Here is a 19,176-nt window from a genome sequence, read left to right as displayed (position 1 = left end):
CCAGCGCGGGGCAAAGGTACTACAACATAACATACACTTTACTCAAACTTTACTACAACGTAACAGACACTTTACTCAAACTTTACTACAACTGTAACAATCTTTACTCATATTTTACTAGAGTAACAGACTTTATTAATCGTGTATTATTATGTAAAACACATTACCCATACTTTACACAAAGTAATATACTTTAACTTATACTTTATTACAACGTATCATACACTTTTCCCACACTGTACTGCAGTGTAATCCTGGTGTTTGTGTTTTTGTCTGCAGGGATTCCCGGGGCGAGACGGAGTGGCACTGCTGGGCCCCCCCGGTCCCCCAGGCCCCCCCGGGCCCCCCGGACACTCCAGACAGACCCTGGGCCCCCCCGCAGGGAACCCCAATAAACGAGTAATTATTATATTAAATGGTGCACGTCATTTCTGAAATCCTGTATGTTGACAACTGTGTCTCCACTCTGCTTCTTTCTCATGTTCTCTTTCAGGGTCTACAAGGCCCGGGGGGGGCCCCCCCGGCCCCCCCGGGCCCCCGGGGCCCCCTGACCCGGAGGAGGACACATCGTTTACTACAGTGTAATACTTACTTTACTCATCCGTTATTACAACGTAATACATAATTTACTCATCCATTACTACAATGTAATAGAATATTACTTATACATTCCTACAGTGTAATACATACTTTACTCAGAGTTTACTACAACACTGTAATTGTACTTTACTACAGTGTAATAAAGACTTTACTCATCCATTACTGCAACATAATATATTTTACTCACAACTATATAACACACTTTACTCATACTTTACTACCATGTGACATAGCCTGTACTACAACTTTAATGTCTCTCTCTCCTCTCACAGAGAGTGTTCCCTGTGCCCCCCCGACCTCACTGCAAGGACAGAGTAAGGCTCCCCTATGAATAGAGCTTGCGTTCGCTGTTGATTATCTGCTACTTGTGGGCTCTTGTTTCTTTGACACAATCCAACGTCTGCTTTCTCTCTCCTGCAGCTGAACACTGGGCAGAGCCATCGTCCAGGTTGGTAAATATAAAGTGCCATTTGTGTCAAAACTGTCCATCAATTAATTAGTCAATTTCTAGTAATAAGCTGCAAGGTTATTGGGTGAAGCAGTTTTGCTTGAGACTGGATTCTCATTGGTTGCAATTTTAGTACCTGCTCCAATTGGCTAGAAGTGGTTACTCCTTTTTGGCACAGTGCGAGATTGACAACTCGCAGGTCAACTGTGGAGCAATCGATTCACCCAAAGCCCACCAAGCTTTTCGTATGGATGAATTGACCAATTAATTTCTGAATTGATGGACGAACTGACATGAATTGACGGATTAATTTATGAATTGACAAATGAGTTCTTGAATTGATTAATAGTTTTAGCACAAATGGCTCCCCATAGGTAAAGGCTGAGCTATGGAGCCTGCTGTCAGTGTGGATATTCAGTAATGCTGCGTTTGTTGTTATCAGATGTGTGAAAAAAAAAAAAATGAACTGAAAAAAGAGACTGAACTGGTCTCGTTGGTCCTACAGGTCCAGAGCGAGGACAGCGCAGCTCAGAGGATCAGGGAGCCATGGTAACGCTGTCTGTCAGTCAGTCTGTCTGCACGCATCTGTAACTCCGTGTGTCTGTCTGTCAGTATCTGTGTGTGTCTGTCTGTCTGTCTGTATCTGTGTGTGTGTGTGTGTCTACCTGTCTGTCTGTCTGTCTAGTCTGTCTAGTCTAGTCTGTTTGCTTCCCTCTCTCTGTGGACTAACAACATTTCGCTGTCCTCCCTTACCCTCTCTCGCCCTCTCCCCCTCTCCCCCTCTCTGCACTCCTCTCTCCCTCTCTCCCCATCTCCCCCACTCAACTCCCCTCTCCCCCTCTCTCCCTCTCTCTCACCCAGGGGTAGAGATAGGTGAGTGGATTCCCCCTCTCTCCCTCTCTCCCCCTCTCCCCCTTTCCACTCCCCTCTCCCCATCTCTCCTCTTCCCTCACTCCCCATCTATTCCCCTCTCCCTCTCTCTCCCCTCCCTCTCCCCCTCTCTCTCCCTATCGCCCTCTCCACTCCCCTCCCGCTCCCTCCACTCTTAACTCCCCTCTCCCCCTCACTCCACTCCTCTCTACTCCTCTTTCCCCCTCTCCCCCCTTTCCCCTTCTCTCCCCCTCTCTGCACTCCTCTCTCCCCCTCTCTCCACTCCCCTCTCCCCCTCTCTCAGCTGCAGAGCTGGATATTCTCCTCTGTGTCTGAGATGCGTGGCTCTGCCTCCTTGGTGCCACAGGGCAGTCTTGTTTTCGTGAGGCAGGAGGGAGCCGTCTTCATCAGAGTGCAAGGTGGCTGGAGCCGGCTCAAGGTAACACAGCCAGGTTTCTAGTACTGACTCTACTGCACTACAACTACTGCACTACAACTACTGCTAATACAACCTGCTGATACTACACTACAACTACTGCACTACAACTACTGCTAATACAACCTGCTGATACTACACTACAACTACTGCACTACAACTACTGCTAATACAACCTGCTGATACTACACTACAACTACTACACTACACCTACTGCTAATACAACCTGCTGATACTACACTACAACTACTACACTACACCTACTGCTAATACAACCTGCTGCTACTACACTACAACTGCTACACTACACCTACTGCTAATAGAACCTGCTGCTACTGCAAATACTCCTTCTCATAGTAATAGTAGAGCAGCTGCTGTTGACACTGTTTCAACCATACCGCTCCAGCAGCTCCAACTCGTTTGTCTCTCTGTGTTTTTCAGCTTGAGGATTTCCTGAGCTCACCGGACCCTGCAGACAAGTCGTCAGTGTCAGGAGGAATGCAGGTGTGAAAAACACACTCACATACACTCACACACACACACACTCACACTCACACTCACACACACACACACTCACACTCACTCACACTCACACTCACACTCACAAACACTCACACTCACACACTCACACTCGCACTCGCACTCACACTCACTCACACACTCACACTCACTCTCACACTCACCACACACACAACCTGCTGCTACTACACTACAACTAACACACTACACCTACTGCTAATACAACCTGCTGCTACTACACTACAGCTACTACACTACACCTACTGCTAATACAACCTGCTGCTACTACACTACACCTACTGCTAATACAACCTGCTGCTACTACACTACAACTAACACACTACACCTACTGCTAATACAACCTGCTGCTACTACACTACAGCTACTACACTACACCTACTACTAATACAACCTGCTGCTACTACACTACAACTGCTACATTGCACCTACTGCTAATAGAACCTGCTGCTACTACACTACAATTAACACACTACACCTACTGCTAATACAACCTGCTGCTACTACACTACAACTAACACACTACACCTACTGCTAATACAACCTGCTGCTACTACACTACAGCTACTACACTACACCTACTGCTAATACAACCTGCTGCTACTACACTACAACTAACACACTACACCTACTGCTAATACAACCTGCTGCTACTACACTACAACTAACACACTACACCTACTGCTAATACAACCTGCTGCTACTACACTACACCTACTACATTACTGCTAATACAACCTGCTGCTACTACACTACAACTAACACACTACACCTACTGCTAATACAACCTGCTGCTACTACACTACAGCTACTACACTACACCTACTGCTAATACAACCTGCTGCTACTACACTACAACTAACACACTACACCTACTGCTAATACAACCTGCTGCTACTACACTACAACTAACACACTACACCTACTGCTAATACAACCTGCTGCTACTACACTACAACTAACACACTACACCTACTGCTAATACAACCTGCTGCTACTACACTACAGCTACTACACTACACCTACTGCTAATACAACCTGCTGCTACTACACTACAACTAACACACTACACCTACTGCTAATACAACCTGCTGCTACTACACTACAGCTACTACACTACACCTACTGCTAATATAACCTGCTGCTACTACACTACAACTAACACACTACACCTACTGCTAATACAACCTGCTGCTACTACACTACAGCTACTACACTACACCTACTACTAATACAACCTGCTGCTACTACACTACAACTGCTACATTGCACCTACTGCTAATAGAACCTGCTGCTACTGCAAATACTCCTTCTCATAGTAATAGTAGAGCAGCTGCTGTTGACACTGTTTCAACCATACCGCTCCAGCAGCTCCAACTCGTTTGTCTCTCTGTGTTTTTCAGCTTGAGGATTTCCTGAGCTCACCGGACCCTGCAGACAAGTCGTCAGTGTCAGGAGGAATGCAGGTGTGAAAAACACACTCACATACACTCACACACACACACACACTCTCACACTCACACTCACACACACTCACACTCACACACTCGCACTCGCACTCACACTCACTCACACACTCACACTCACTCTCACACTCACCACACACACACACTTACACTCATACTAACACTCACTCACACTCACACTCACACATTCACACTCGAACACACACAGTCCCTCACAGTCACACACACACACTCACACACACACACATACACACTCACACTCACACTCGGACACACACATTCACTTTCAAACTCACCACTCACACTCACTCAGTCACACACCCACTCACTCTCACTTTACAGCATAGCATAGACTTGTGTTCTCATGTGCCCGTGTTCCTGTTGTGTTCTTGTCTCCACTTTGAGGCGCAGAGACCAGTCCCAGCTCCCAGTCTGCCCAGGTCCCCCTGGGTCCCTGTTGCTAATGGGGTAAGCAGCATCGTTCAGTGTGATACAGCACAGCTCTGTGCAATGTAGGTTAACTCACCTGAGAACCATATGGGGTAGCGCAATCTCACCCTCTCTCTCCACTGCCCCTCTTCTCTCTCCTCCATCCACTCTCCCCCCTCTTTCCCCCTCCCCTCTCCTTTCCTCTGCTATTTCCCTTTCCCTTGCCCTCCTCTCTCTCCCCTCCCCCTAGCTCCGATTGGCTGCTCTGAACCAGCCTCTCTCTGGTGCTATGAGTGGTGTGCCGGGGGCTGACCTACTGTGCTTCCGACAGGCCCAGGAGGCGGGGCTACAGGGAACATTCCGAGCCTTTCTCTCCTCCTCCAATCAGAACCTGGCATCGCTGGTCAAGCGTTCTGATAGCACCGCCCACCCCATCCTCAACCTCATGGTAAGCAGGGGCAACAGTGTCATACAAACTTTACTCAAACATTACTAAAATGTAACACAGACTTGAATCAGATTTTACTGTAATGTAACCCACACTTGACTTTAACACAATGTACCCTAACTTTATTCATAACATAGACTATACTCATTCTTTACTACAACGTGTATAAAGAACTACTCATAATTTACTACAACGCAACATAGAAGTTTTTTTTTCAGCATTATTCAGTGCCAGCATAAGACACCACAATAAACAATAAATGATTGGTTGCTGGTTAGATGTCAATATTATCTCTCCCCTCACTCTCTCTCTTTCACACACAGGGTCAGTACTTGTTCCCAAATTGGCGCTCTCTGTTTTCGGATTCAACCCCCCCAATGACCCCCCGCCTGCCCCTCTACTCTTTCAACGGGAGGGATGTGTGGACACATCCAAACTGGTAACACTCCCACTGGGAATGGGGGAACAGGGTAGAACACAAGGGAATGGGGTAGAACACAGGGGAGCAGGGTACAGCACAGGGGAGCAGGGTACAGCACAGGGGAGCAGGGTACAGCACAGGGGAGCGGGGTACAGCACAGATAAAATCATTAAGAACTGTCTAAAATCGCTGACTCTCCCTTACTCTTTCCTCCCTTTAGGCCTTACAAAGCAGTCTGGCACGGCTCCTCTCCCATAGGGGTGAGTGGGCGGGGCCTGCAGTGTGGTGATTGGCGTCAGAGTGATCATGTGACCGGGCTGGCAACGAGGCTGCCAGGGGGGAGGCTGCTGAGAGACAGCACAGAGGAACGCTGCCAGACCCCCCTCATCGTGCTGTGTGTGGAGAATAGCTACCCCTCCCCTTACACGCAGTGAAGCAGAAACTCTCCCCCTCTCTCCCCGCCCCCTCTCTCTACCTGCTCCTCCCGGGCCTCTCTCCTACTCTCCCTGTTCCTTCCTCCCTCTCTGTCTCCCCCTTGTCCCTTGTCCCTCTCTCTCCCTCTCCCCCTCTCCCCCTGCTCCCTTCTCTGTTTGAATAATTCTTTATAACAAAGTGTGAAGATTATTTTATATTCTCCCTTTGTACAGTATAGTATGAGATTAACAATAAAGGGCTGTATTCCTGCAGGAAAAACAAACAAAAAAGAAAAACAAGCTGAGTGGGTCTGCTTCTTTTAAAAAAAAAAAAAAAAAAAAAAAAGCGCTTTCAGTACAAGTGTTGTCCATTTGCAGTACTGTAGTGTGAAGTTTAGACTAGGTAACTGGGGGTATAGCTTAGTGCTAGAGCATTTGACTACAGATTAAGACGTTCCTGGTTTAAATCTAAGTACCTCTTCAAATACCTTTTTTCTTTTTTTTTTTAAATCAGACGTAATTCAAAATCTTAGCACAATCTATATTTGATATGCAAATAAATGTTCATAGTTGGATTCTGTGAAATTCAACGTCTTCTAACCCAGACTGAAGGGAAATCCATCTCCGGTGTTTTTAGCGTCACCTAGTGGCAAGATCATGTATAACTCAATTTTAAAATGACTAGTGCAGTAAACACGAGGGTTGCGCGGGAGGAGAAAGAAGGGGGTACAGTTCAGTATTTCATTGCAGATCAAGAGATATTCTGTGTGTCTCACTGTTGTGTTTGTGTCTATATTAATTACCATGAACTGCTCCAGAAAATAAGTACATTTTGAAAAGGCTTCTCAATGCTGAACAAGAGGAAATGAGATGGAATAATGTCAGCGTCGAACACTCTACCACTCTACGTTATGAATCAGCATAAAAACCACTGAAAATGCAACATGTTGAGTTCGGAGCAGTGGGTGCGTTTAGCTGCTACAGCCTTCATCAACACTGAAGAAGTGAATAGCTGTTTGTGATGAGAGAAAACAAAGGAGAAATCGCACGAGATATTGAGAATAAAATGGCTTTTGTCGTGAAACAGATCATTGGGTTAAGCAGCAAACATTTGTTCTCTGTTACAAACTTCTGTCTGAGAGTGAAAGGCTCTGTATGACAGAAAAGTCAAGTGGAAGGATTCCATTGTGGTCCGAGTGAAATCAGGTGATATCAAAAGAATTAATACTTCATATTTTGCAGGCTAATTCTGATACCAGGACCTGGGCGGAGACAACAATTGAACTGTGCTGGAAAGATAATGGAGGAACAGCTGACCATGCAGAACTTTTCACTCAGACAGCAGGACATTTGAAACTGCTCAAGAACCGATGCTGACAATGGGAAATAATATGGAATTTGAACGTGCTTGCAAAATGCATACCTAATTATGATCCTATTGCTTATATTCGTACCCCCCTTCTATCTCCTCACTACCATCCGCTCTGTCACCCTCGTGTTTACTGCACGGATCAATTATAAACTTGCCACTAGGTGTCGCTAAAAACACCACAGATGGATTGCCCGTCTGGGTTGAAGACGTTGAATTTCATCGAATCCAACTATGAACATTTGTCAGAATATCATATATAGACTGTGCTAACATCTAATTAAAAAAATGAAAATAAGAAAGAAAAAGCATGAGGGGGCACCCGGATTTGAACCGGGGACCTCTTGATCTGCAGTCAAATGCTCTACCACTGAGCTATACCCCCCACACAATTCACTGACTGCTCCTCCTCTCAGCTGAACGGCTGATGTAATCAATACTTTAAAGTCGAGGTATAGCAAGATCTATAGAAACAATATGATGCATTTTAACTGTTAAATACTTAGCGCTAGTCGACTAGACTGAAGTTCTGCTATCAGTCCATTATTCCCCCTCTCATTTGAAAAGTTCCTTCTACAAAAGAGCATGTCGAATGAACGCTTTCTCGTCTTTATGATCAAGGTTAATAAAATACTATTAAAACATATACGAGGGGGCACCCGGATTTGAACCGGGGACCTCTTGATCTGCAGTCAAATGCTCTACCACTGAGCTATACCCCCATCACTGCGATCGCGAAGCTAAACGCACGAGTGGAAAACTCGATACGCCCCAAGTTTGCTTCTGGTATTTGATCAATGTTGTGGAAGCAGAACCTGAACGCCTTACAGAATACAGTTCTTTCAGTTTTCCTTATTTATATATATTTGCAACGTCATCAGGGCTTATCATTGTAAAAAAAAAAAAGGGAGCAGCTGTAATTCGCCTCTGGTACACTAGAGGGCGCGCCGCACCATGCTAACAAGCCAAAAACGAAAATGAACAACCCTAAAAAAAAGACAAAAAATCAACGAAGTACCGAAATATTTCAAGTTGTTTTTTTTAAGCCTTTATTTAAACAGGTATTGCATTTTAAACCCACCTGGATACGTAAACGACGATCCATTAAAAAAAAAATACTTTCTGTCTAACTGAACCAAAGTTCTTGCAAAATCTTTTTTTTTTTTTTATCTAATCGGAGTCGGAGGAGGCGCCCAGAACTGGAACAGTGCACTGCGTTCTGTTGCCCTGACACCGCCCCTTTCCGCGCCCCCGCTCGCCCCAGTCCCTTTTCAAACCTGCCCGCTTCTCTCTCTCTCCTATCCCCGGCACGCCAGACCGGGGCCCGCCCCCGCTGCGCTCGCCCCCGCCGTGTCGAGCTGTACTCCGAGCGCGCTTCTGCTTCCCCAGTCCTCCCAAGCAGGGATCGTGCGCCTGATCGGAGCTACCGCGCAAAAACAGTAGCGAAAAACAACGAAATATAACAATAATATACGCACCCTTTTTGTTTTTGGGGGGGGAACGAAGAGCCAGATTATCCGGACAATATGAATCCCAGCTGTGGCAGGTGCGGAAAGATCGTCTACCCAACGGAGAAAGTGAACTGCCTGGACAAGGTAGATACCGTGCATCCTACTCGGGAAAACGCACGATTTCATGATTGATTTCAGTGTCAGTGTACGTGCGTGGATATGGGAGTGAGCGAGTGAATCTTACATTGGAGCTGAAATATTTTCTCGAGTTATGGATTGGAATAAAATATATAAATATTATAGATATGAATATATTATATATATATATATATATATATATATATATATATATATATATATATATATATATATCGTATTATAAATGATCAGTTTATTAGCGTGCGTGTTTCCTTGATGTGTTCAGTAATTTGTGTTAGGCTGGCTAGCTGGCTGGCTGTCTGTCTGGGGGGGTCACCGGGCACATGAAATAAAATACCAGGAACCATTTTGAGAAGCATAAAAAGGTGTAGAAATGTGCCTTCTGATTGGGGGTTTCCTGTCGAGAAAGTAAATAGCAGCCCGCCCGGGAGAGAGCTCACTGCCGATAGCAATCACAAAAAAGACTCCAGCAACACGCAGCGTGACTCGACATGCAGGCAGGCAGGAGACTGATGCAGGAGTTACACGTCTTCAAGATGTATAAAACAACTGGAAGTATATCAGCTAGACACACACGCTTTGTGACTGAACAAGCAGGAATTGCCGAGTAAGCCGTGCAGCTGGAAGTACAGTGCGGACTTTAACACCGCAGCACACTCGTGTATTAATATATTATCAGACGCGCGTTAAAAAAAAACCAACAGCACAGTTTGCATCTGCATCGTCTGTTTTTGATTATAACCCCAGATTTCTGTTCTAACGCCGTCCCATTTCCGATCTGTCGAAATGGTCGGATGTTAATATTTTTTTTTTTTTTGGGGGGGGGGGGGGCTGGCGGCGACAAAACGTTTAAGTTTGTTTCTTAAAGAGACAGCACGCTTTTTTTTTTGAATCTGAAACACTTTCCTGCCCGCTATGCACACGTCGCAGTGCTTGTGATCTAGTGCTTGCTTATTGTTGCGCAAAGGGGCGTGTGCATGTCGGAATCAGTTTTTTCAACGGGTAATTTTTCAGTGCTGGTTATAGCAGCTATTGATTAAAACCAATCTGTATTCGAGTCGCTGTGTTAGACTGCGTGGAAATGTACGCGTCGCTTGCCCGAGTGACACAGGCCCTGGGCTGTGTCAGCTCTCTCTGTCTAGCAGTCCCACGCTGGCTAGCCGTGTTTAGTGTTCATTTTAAAAGGTTTACCAAGGATGACTGTCGGAATACGGGATGCTAATTCGTCTCAATGACAGTAAAATCAAATTAACGCAAAATGAATAGACTCTTCTAATTGAGTTAGCGCGGCCTCCAGGGAGGGGGCATCCTCTTGTGTGTTGTAAGGTATTGAGCGTGACCGCCAGGGATAGTTAACGATGCATAGGAGAGTGTATGTAAAGATAAATCCATTGATAGATGTCAATATACGAGATGGCAATCCCATTGCATAGCAGTTTTTGCATTACCATTCCTGGTTTCACTGTGAGATTAATAAGCTGAGCTTGTTAACTGTACACTCTGGGGCTAATCAAGCTGGTAGTGAAACTGCTGTGCAATAGGAGTCTTGTTACCATCCCTGTGAAGAGACACTTTGAGGTATTGAAAGCAGCTGGTTTTATACCAGAGTTTATCTAATAAACTGAGCGTCAGGTCTTCAAATTGGGCGGGGGGGGCACAGAAAATAAAACAGGACTTCTTGACTATCCGGTTTGTTTTTGAGGTTGTTGTAGCAGTGGAGCACTTGGGAAGCATTTTGAAGGTTTTGATTTGACATCGCTGGTGTCTCTGGAGCTCGGATCGGGTTTTGCTTTCTGTCTCGCTTCCTGTTAAGCTGTGTCTCTCTCTGTCTGCCTCGCTCTCTCTGCCTATCATTCGCTCCTCTCTCTGTCATTCTCTTTGTCTGTGTCTCGCTCTCGTTTCCTTTCTCTCACTCTCATTCTCTCTCTGTCTCTGGCTCCTGTCTCCCATTCTCGCTGTCTGACTCCTCTCTCTCTGTCTCCTCTCTCATTCTCTCTCTCTGGTTCCTCTGTTTCTCTGTCTGTTGCCTCTCTCTTTCTCATTCTCTCTGTCATTCCCTCTCTGGCTCCTCTCTCTTTCTCTTTCATTCTTTCTCTGCCTCCCTCTTTCCTTCCATCTATCTCTCTCTCACATTTCCAGGAAGCTGTATAAGAGCCCTGGAGTTCTGAATGTTGAGCTGTTAGCCAGCCCTGGTCTCTTCCCCCCCCCCAGATTGTGCAGCATTAGGGAACAGCCTGTGTGCAGCAGCCACTCCTGTCCTCCCTGAGAGGAGGGAGAGCAGGCGGCATGAATGGGGCACTGTGCTGTCGACTGTGAATGAGAGAGACGTGGGAGTGTCTGTGTGTGTCAGTCTATATATTTAAACGGGAAGTGTCGTGGCAAACCCTCGCATGCAGTAATCAAGTCAAGGGCGGAGGGGGCTGTAACAACCAAGCCTTTGGGCTAACTTTTTATTTCTTTTTCTTTTTTTTACGACAAAAATAACTCAAGGAAACGTAGCCACGCAAATGGTAAGGATATAAATCTATTCTGTCAGACAGTAGTTAGAAAGCAGAAGGTCCTGTTGGTAGTTTTATTTTGGTGTTGAAACAGAAACACAGATAAACACTAAAACAGAACCCACAATCCTATAGGGACCTGCCTGTGATATTCAGGACACTGCTGCAGAGTCTGTAGGAGGCTTGGTGGTCCAGTGGTGAACTGTGCATCACGACTGCTGCTGCAGAGTCACTTCCAATAGGACTCGGGACACTGCTGCAGAGTCTGTAGGAGGCTTGGTGGTCCAGTGGTGAACTGTGCATCACGACTGCTGCTGCAGAGTCACTTCCAATAGGACTCGGGACACTGCTGCAGAGTCTGTAGGAGGCTTGGTGGTCCAGTGGTGAACTGTGCATCACGACTGCTGCTGCAGAGTCACTTCCAATAGGACCTCAGTTTTACGTCTCACCCGAAGGACGGAGCACAAGGAGGTGAAGGGACTCGCTCAGGGTCACACACAGAGGCTGAAACAGGAACCTCCTGCTGCTTTCATTAACCACTGGACCACCCCACTCAGCCCCACACACAGAAGTTTGTTTTTTGTTCCTCTTGTGACGCAAAAGAGAACCACGAAGGGCACAGAAAGCCAGGTGTGCCGTTACTGACTTTCTGAAAAACTTTTTTTTTTTTTTAATAAACATGCAAAGGTTTTATTTCTTTTGTTGTGTTTTGGGTTTTTTTTTTTTCTTTTTTGCTTTGAATAGCATTATCGTTTGATATCTATGTTGAAGTGCTAGCAGCTCTGCCTCAGGCTGTGCACACTCCTGTCTCCTCTGATTACCATTGTTCCCCTCTCTCGTTTTGCAGTTCTGGCACAAAGCATGCTTCCACTGCGAGGTGTGTCACATGACTCTCAACATGAAGAACTACAAAGGCTATGAGAAGAAGCCCTACTGCAATGCGTGAGTAAATGTTTGATCATTTGCCTTATTGTGCTTCATGCAAGCCAGCAGCCCGTCAGGACCATCGCAAGGCTGTCGTTGTAACCCTAACACACTTAGAACACTTTGCACAACTCCTTGCTGTTTTGCTCGGGCCCCGCCCACACTGCTTCAGTGTCGTTTGTGGCGGTTTATTGCAGAACTAAAAATAGTGCTACCTGAGAATTCAGCAAGTCTAAATTAACCCCCCTGCCCGCACACACACGCTTACCAGACACTTCACAGCTCAGCACACCCAGTTCTTTTTATACACTGTGTCGTTTCCTATATGTTACCATGGTTTTTGTATTTAATATGCTTTAAATACCACCTCTCTTTAACATGCTTTAACTGTGCTTTATTACACTGTGCTGTGCTTTTATTGTGGGAAACTTTTTTTAAGGGTTAGTTTACCCTGGTTTGGTGTTTTTTAATCTGCTTTACCGTCCCTCTCTGTGCTTTATCACACACGGCTTGTGGTTAGTCAGTGCATCAAAGCTGATGCTGTGTTTAATTGTGCAGCACAGACACACACACACACACACACACACACACACACACACACACACACACACACACACACACACACATACACACACACACACACATTCACACACACACACACACACACACACGCAATGGTTTTTTTTGGTTTTTCTCTTCACCTCCTGATTTCTTTCTCCTGGAGAGCTGTGCTGCTGTTTCTAGCTTCACAGAAAGTTTGTTTCCTTCCAGAACGCGGTTCTAATGCAGCAAGTTGCTAATTTGCATTGAGCTGAGATCAAATACAAAGGAGTGTGTGTGTAAAGGGTGTGCCTGCCTGCCTGCCTCTCTGTCTGTCTGTCTTTCTATCTGCCTGTCTCTTTCTCTGTCTTTCTGTCTGTCTCTCTGTCTGTGTCTCTGTTTATTCTCTGCATACTCACTCCTATCCATTGTGACTGCAGCTTTATTTTAAATCCCATACATGTAATTAGGGATGACTTTCCTAAAACCAAACTGCCTTTATTTAGATACTCCACATTCCTGAACACAGTTGTGTGTGTGTGTGTGTGTGTGTGTGTGTGTGTGTGCCGCGCCCCACACACACACACTCGCCCACACACAGACACTCACTCACACCCCCACAACTGAATGCGACTGTGTGTGTCCACACACTTACTCACACACCCACAAACACTTACGTCGCCACACCAACACCACAACACCAACAGTCAACACTGTACACCCACACACCAGACAAACACTTACGCATTCACACACAGATTCGCCACATCCACACACATGCAACTTACGCAGACACACGACACCCTTAACCCCACACAATGACAGACAAACACCACACAACACACTTACACGTAACACTACAGAATACCTCACACCCCGCTGTGTGTGTGTGTGTGTGTGTGTGTGTGTGTGTGTGCGGGTGTGTGTGCTGTGAGTGTGGGTGTGTGTGTGTGTGTGTGTGTGTGGGTGTGTGTGTGTGTGTGTGTGGGTGTGTGTGTGTGTGTGTGTGTGTGTGTGTGCGTATGTGTGTGTCTGTGAGTGTGTGTGTCTGTGTGTGTGTGTGTGTGTGTGTGTGTTGTGTGTGTGTGTGTCTCACACACACCACGTATGTGTGTGCACAAACACACACTGCACACACCCACATGTGTGTGTGTAAATGTCCACACCCCACCCACACACAGTGGTTACTGTGGTTGTCTGTGAATGCACCACACACACACAACAACACACGACACACACCCACCACAACAGACACAGACACTCGCACACCCCCCGCACACACACACACACATTAACACTACACACACCAGACACACTTTTTTGACGCACCCACAGACATGTGCTTGTGTGTCTGTTACGTGTGTACCTGTGAATTACAAGTAGCTCAGTAAAGTTAGCTGTGTCACAGTGTGTGTGTGTATAGTGTGAGCAGGGTTAATGTATAGTCAGCAGTCACAGTGAGCAGGGTTAGCTGTGTAGTGTGAGTGTGGGGGGGTGTGTGTGTGAATGCGTGTGTGTGTTTATAGTGCTGATGGGTTCAAACCTACCTCATGAGCACACAAGCTCTGTCCTTGAAACACTGGAAACAAGCATGGTGTGTGTGTGCGAGCGTCTTACTGTAATTAATTCATCGATTCAGGGTTAGCTGTATAGTCCAGTCACAGTGAGCAGGGTTAGCTGTATAGTCCAGTCACAGTGAGCAGGGTTAGCTGTATAGTCCAGTCACAGTGAGCAGGGTTAGCTGTATAGTCCAGTCACAGTGAGCAGGGTTAGCTGTATAGTCCAGTCACAGTGAGCAGGGTTAGCTGTATAGTCCAGTCACAGTGAGCAGGGTTAGCTGTATAGTCCAGTCACAGTGAGCAGGGTTAGCTGTATAGTCCAGTCACAGTGAGCAGGGTTAGCTGTATAGTCCAGTCACAGTGAGCAGGGTTAGCTGTATAGTCCAGTCACAGTGAGCAGGGTTAGCTGTATAGTCCAGTCACAGTGAGCAGGGTTAGCTGTATAGTCCAGTCACAGTGAGCAGGGTTAGCTGTATAGTCCAGTCACAGTGAGCAGGGTTAGCTGTATAGTCCTGCAGTCACAGTGAACAGCGTTAGCTGTATAGTCCAGTGTCTTGTCCTCTAACTGCAGTAACGATTAGTCACTGAGCCCTTCACCTCTCTCAAGCTGAACTGCATTGAGTTCAATGAGCAGTTTTACCAGTGCAGAGTTCAGGAGCACACACTCCTCACAGTCTGAATGTTGGTTTTGCGAGCGAGTTAAACTCCTAGATCATCATCTTCAGTGGCAGGAGTCTCCTCTCTCTCTCTCTCTGTTAGCAGTGCTGTGGTTGATCTCTCTTTCCCTGCTTTTTTTCAGACACTACCCCAAGACCTCCTTCACCACAGTGGCCGACACTCCAGAGAACCTGCGACTGAAACAGCAGAGTGAGATGCAGAGCCAGGTACAGCAGCACCCAGTAGTGGCAGGAGGCATAAGCAGACTAAGCCATTGCTTCAAGGGGGGTTTTGTTATTCATTTTTTAACCAGATCTTGTATTGTACTCCTTTAAAAATAGGCTGAAACACAAATGGCAGGAGGCATAAGCAGACTAAGCCATTGCTTCAAGGGGGGTTTTGTTATTCATTTTTTAACCAGATCTTGTATTGTACTCCTTTAAAAATAGGCTGAAACACAAATTTAGTAACAGAATGAGACTAAAAAAAAAAAAACTATAACGCGCACGCACGCACGCACGCACGCACGCACGCACGGGGTGATTTATCGAAGGAGATGGAGCATTAACTGCTCCCCCATCCCCACCCCTACAGGAAATGTTTCTGCACTCTGACCTGATCACAATCTGAACCGGACGACAATTACACAAACACTCATCACACCCCAGAGGCTTGCAATTACACAAGAACACACACACACACACACACAGCAGTGCGAGTAGAATATATATTTGTAGTGTCTGATTAATGTTGTGGCTTTGTGTTTGGCTACCTTCCTTCTGAGAATGAGACTGAGACAGGTCCTTATAAGGAGGTCTGTGTGTGAGTCTTTGTGTGTGTGCGCGCGCCGGAGAGCGAGAGATGGTGGTATAGCAGGCTGTGGTTTCAGTAGCTGGCAGGAAGGTGAGCGAGTGAGCGATTCATCTCCTACCACAAGATCCAGACTGTGCTGACTCTCTGTTCTCTGTATTGACTCTGTTCTCTGTATTGACTCTCTGCTGACTCTGTTCTCTATATTGACTCTGCTGTCTGTATTAACTCTGTGCTGACTCTGTTGTCTTTGTTTCAGGTGCGCTACAAGGAGGAGTTTGAGAAGAACAAGGGGAAGGGCTTCAGCGTGGTGTCAGACACTCCAGAGCTGCAGAGAATCAGGAAGACCCAGGACCAGATCAGCAACGTACGTCCCCCTAATCAATAACCCGTAGTGGAGAACCACTAACTGCCTTTGCTCTCCTCCCCTCCCTTTCCTCACCTCAGTCATCTGTGTTAAGCTGGTTAATTGCAGTGGCTGTGTGGTAATTGCTGCCTGTCTGATTAGTGCTTTCACAAGCACAGTATAAACACAGTCATCAGAGCCAGACTCCTAGCCCAGCCAGTCAGGGATCATGCGACGCACTGACATGCGAGAAAGCACACACTGACACACACACACACTGTCACACACTTGCTCGATAACACTTAGAGCCCAAACTCTTGTCTGCTTGACTTGATGTTTTTTGTTTTTAGTTGAGTCTGTGGATGTGAGTTTTCTGTGTTACTTCTCAGTTACCTCAGCAGAGTCGCATGACAGGCGGTGACCTCATTTCCTCTTTGCTTCTACTTCCAAAAACGGCAACAGACTCCTTGAGAGCTCCTGGTCTGGGGCTGGGGATCTGCTGCTACCTGCTGGACACAGACGGGAAGTGCGTCACCAGTCAGATTCAATAGTCATCTGATTTAGTTTCCAGTAAAATATTCCATTCCTCAAAAGCACCACGACTCTGTCTAAAAGATCAGAAGGAAAACTGGTGCATAAATGAGGTCTAAAATAAATAACTTCACACATTCTACTGTACAGAAGACTGTTTAACTGTCCCAGCTTTAGAGGGATGGAAATAAGCTTTCCATTCCATAGTGGTTTGAGCCATTCCTGGTTTTACTAGGAGTTTGGTAAGATACACCCAAGCTTGTTACCTGTACACACTGTCGCTGATCAAGGTCGTAGTAAAATCTGGAGTGGGAGAAACTGCTGTGCAGCAGGAGTCTTGTTACATTTCTGTAATTCTGTGTCATGAGGGAGAGTGTGTGTTCACCAGTGTGTGACACTCTTCTGCCCCTCCCCCCCCTCCAGATCAAGTACCACGAGGACTTTGAGAAGAGCCGGATGGGCGGGCCACTGGAGGGGGGGGAGGAGAGAAGAAACTCGGAGGACGGCACTGTCTTTAGGAGACCCCAGGAACCGCAGTACCCTTCTCACCCCAGCACTCCAGGTAACGGGACTGGGACCGGGGAGCCCTGGGGGTCTGGAGAGGCTGCCTGGGGCGAGGGGCGGGCCAAAAATTTAAAAAGAGCAAAATGTTTTTTCACTGTCGTGGAGAGACAGGGTCTGTACAGACCTCTTACAGTGCAGTGCACTGCGTAGTATCTTGGTTTGGGGGAGATTTTATATATATATATATATATATATATTTAATTTGTTTTGAGTTTGAGTTTAGGTCACAAACTATGATATTGGGGGGAGAAAGAGAGTCGCCTATAGCAGAGTCCCGGGGGTCCCACAGCTTCGAAGTGGGTCGGTCGACCACGCCCACGTGCGGGTGGGCCCACTCCTGCCCCTGCCCCGGCTCCTGCTCGTGCGGCAGCGCCCTCCAGTGGGGTAAGTACCTGCACTCTGCATCCAGCACATTCCCCCCTCCTCTCTCTCTCTAGTTCAAATACTTCATTAGCATGACAAGTTGAACAAGTGTTGCTGAAGATACAATGCATTAGGATGAAGTGGGTCTCAGTCGCTCTGTATCTCTGACAGTGGTTGATGCACTCTCTCGCTTTCTCTCCTCTCTCTCCTCTCGCTCGCTCGCCCTCTCTCCTCTCGCTCGCTCGCCCTCTCTCCTCTCGCTCGCTCGCCCTCTCTCCTCTCGCCCTCTCTCCTCTCGCTCGCTCGCCCTCTCTCCTCTCCTCTCGCTCGCTCGCTCTCTCTCTCTCTCTCTCTTCTCTCTCTCAGGTGCGCTATCGCGCGGTCTATGACTACAGCGCAGCGGATGAAGATGAGATCTCGTTCCTGGACGGTGATGTCATCCTGAACGTGCAGGTGATCGATGATGGCTGGATGTACGGCACAGTGGAGCGCACCGGAGACACAGGCATGCTGCCTGCCAACTATGTGGAGACCATGTGACCTGGGACCATGTGACCTTGGAGGGGGGAGGGGGCGACCATGTGATCTGGGAGAGGGGAGGAGAGGGATCATGTGACCCCCTCCCCCTCCCTCCACCCCCTTCTCTCCTCTCTCAATCTTACCACGGGTGTTCAAATTCACTTTCATCATTCCAGTTCAGTTTAACATTCCAAACATTAATCTCAATATGAAAAGTGATCTAAGTTTAGAGAAATTACAGAGACGACACCGGCAATGTGTGTTTCTTAATGGTGGATATTATTATTATTATTATTATTATTATTATTGTTATTATTCATGATGATAATGGTGTTGAGATTTTATTAACTGTTTTTTCCCCATATTTTCTTTTTATTATTAGTTTCATGGGGGGGGGGCAGTTTTAGCTTTTTTTCATGATTAACAAAAAAAAAAAAAAATTTAATCGCTTTTTATAATTTCTTTATCACAAGCAAGTCCTTTTACCCAGGCTTCCTTTGTGTGTGTATACAGTCTCCCTCATGCAGGACTGCAGCGAGCCCTTGCTTTAATTTTCTCAGCCCAGCTGGTAAGTACAGGGTTAAGCGCCCTTTCTTTTTCGATAGATTGTATTTAGAGGGGTGACATGCCCCCTGGATGCAGAGTCCTACTGGGTTTGTTTCACGCTGGAGAATAAGGGGTTTCTGGGCTCACCTGGCTTATTCAGCTTCATCCTCGATGGTGCAGGGGGTACCCCTGTATTGGACTGACTACAGGGTCGTTCAGGGGGGTACCCCTCTCGCTGTATATCCCTGTACTTGTTCAGTGTTTTGCAGTGA

At 46.6% G+C, this 19,176-nt stretch overlaps 2 protein-coding genes and 2 non-coding genes across 4 annotated transcripts; 2 read left to right on the top strand and 2 right to left on the bottom strand.

Annotated features, from left to right (window-relative positions):
- Nucleotides 1–4,767: 4,767 nt before the first annotated feature.
- LOC121323968 (collagen alpha-1(XV) chain-like) lies at nt 4,768–6,166 on the top strand. The gene is made up of 4 exons (XM_041265323.1): nt 4,768–4,825; nt 5,037–5,234; nt 5,558–5,673; nt 5,876–6,166. The coding sequence occupies exons 2-4, from the start codon at nt 5,076–5,078 to the stop codon at nt 6,087–6,089; spliced, it is 489 nt and encodes a 162-aa protein (XP_041121257.1). The 5' UTR covers nt 4,768–4,825; nt 5,037–5,075; the 3' UTR covers nt 6,090–6,166.
- Nucleotides 6,167–7,750: 1,584 nt separating this feature from the next.
- trnac-gca lies at nt 7,751–7,822 on the bottom strand. Its single transcript has one exon. It is a non-coding gene; the product is annotated as a tRNA-Cys (tRNA).
- Nucleotides 7,823–8,087: 265 nt separating this feature from the next.
- On the bottom strand, nt 8,088–8,159 carry trnac-gca. The gene has a single exon. It is a non-coding gene; the product is annotated as a tRNA-Cys (tRNA).
- A 624-nt stretch (nt 8,160–8,783) lies between these two features.
- Nucleotides 8,784–18,435, top strand: LOC121324649 (LIM and SH3 domain protein 1-like). The gene is made up of 7 exons (XM_041266753.1): nt 8,784–9,032; nt 12,393–12,487; nt 15,368–15,452; nt 16,295–16,402; nt 17,336–17,448; nt 17,749–17,860; nt 18,206–18,435. Exons 1-7 carry the CDS (start codon nt 8,964–8,966, stop codon nt 18,377–18,379), a joined length of 756 nt encoding a protein of 251 aa, XP_041122687.1. The 5' UTR covers nt 8,784–8,963; the 3' UTR covers nt 18,380–18,435.
- Nucleotides 18,436–19,176: the final 741 nt, after the last annotated feature.

The sequence above is a fragment of the Polyodon spathula genome, chromosome 12 (genome assembly GCF_017654505.1).
Source record: "Polyodon spathula isolate WHYD16114869_AA chromosome 12, ASM1765450v1, whole genome shotgun sequence".
NCBI lineage: Eukaryota > Metazoa > Chordata > Actinopteri > Acipenseriformes > Polyodontidae > Polyodon > Polyodon spathula.
The sequence above is the reverse complement of the archived record's forward strand: the minus strand, read 5'-3'. Positions and strand labels throughout refer to the sequence as shown.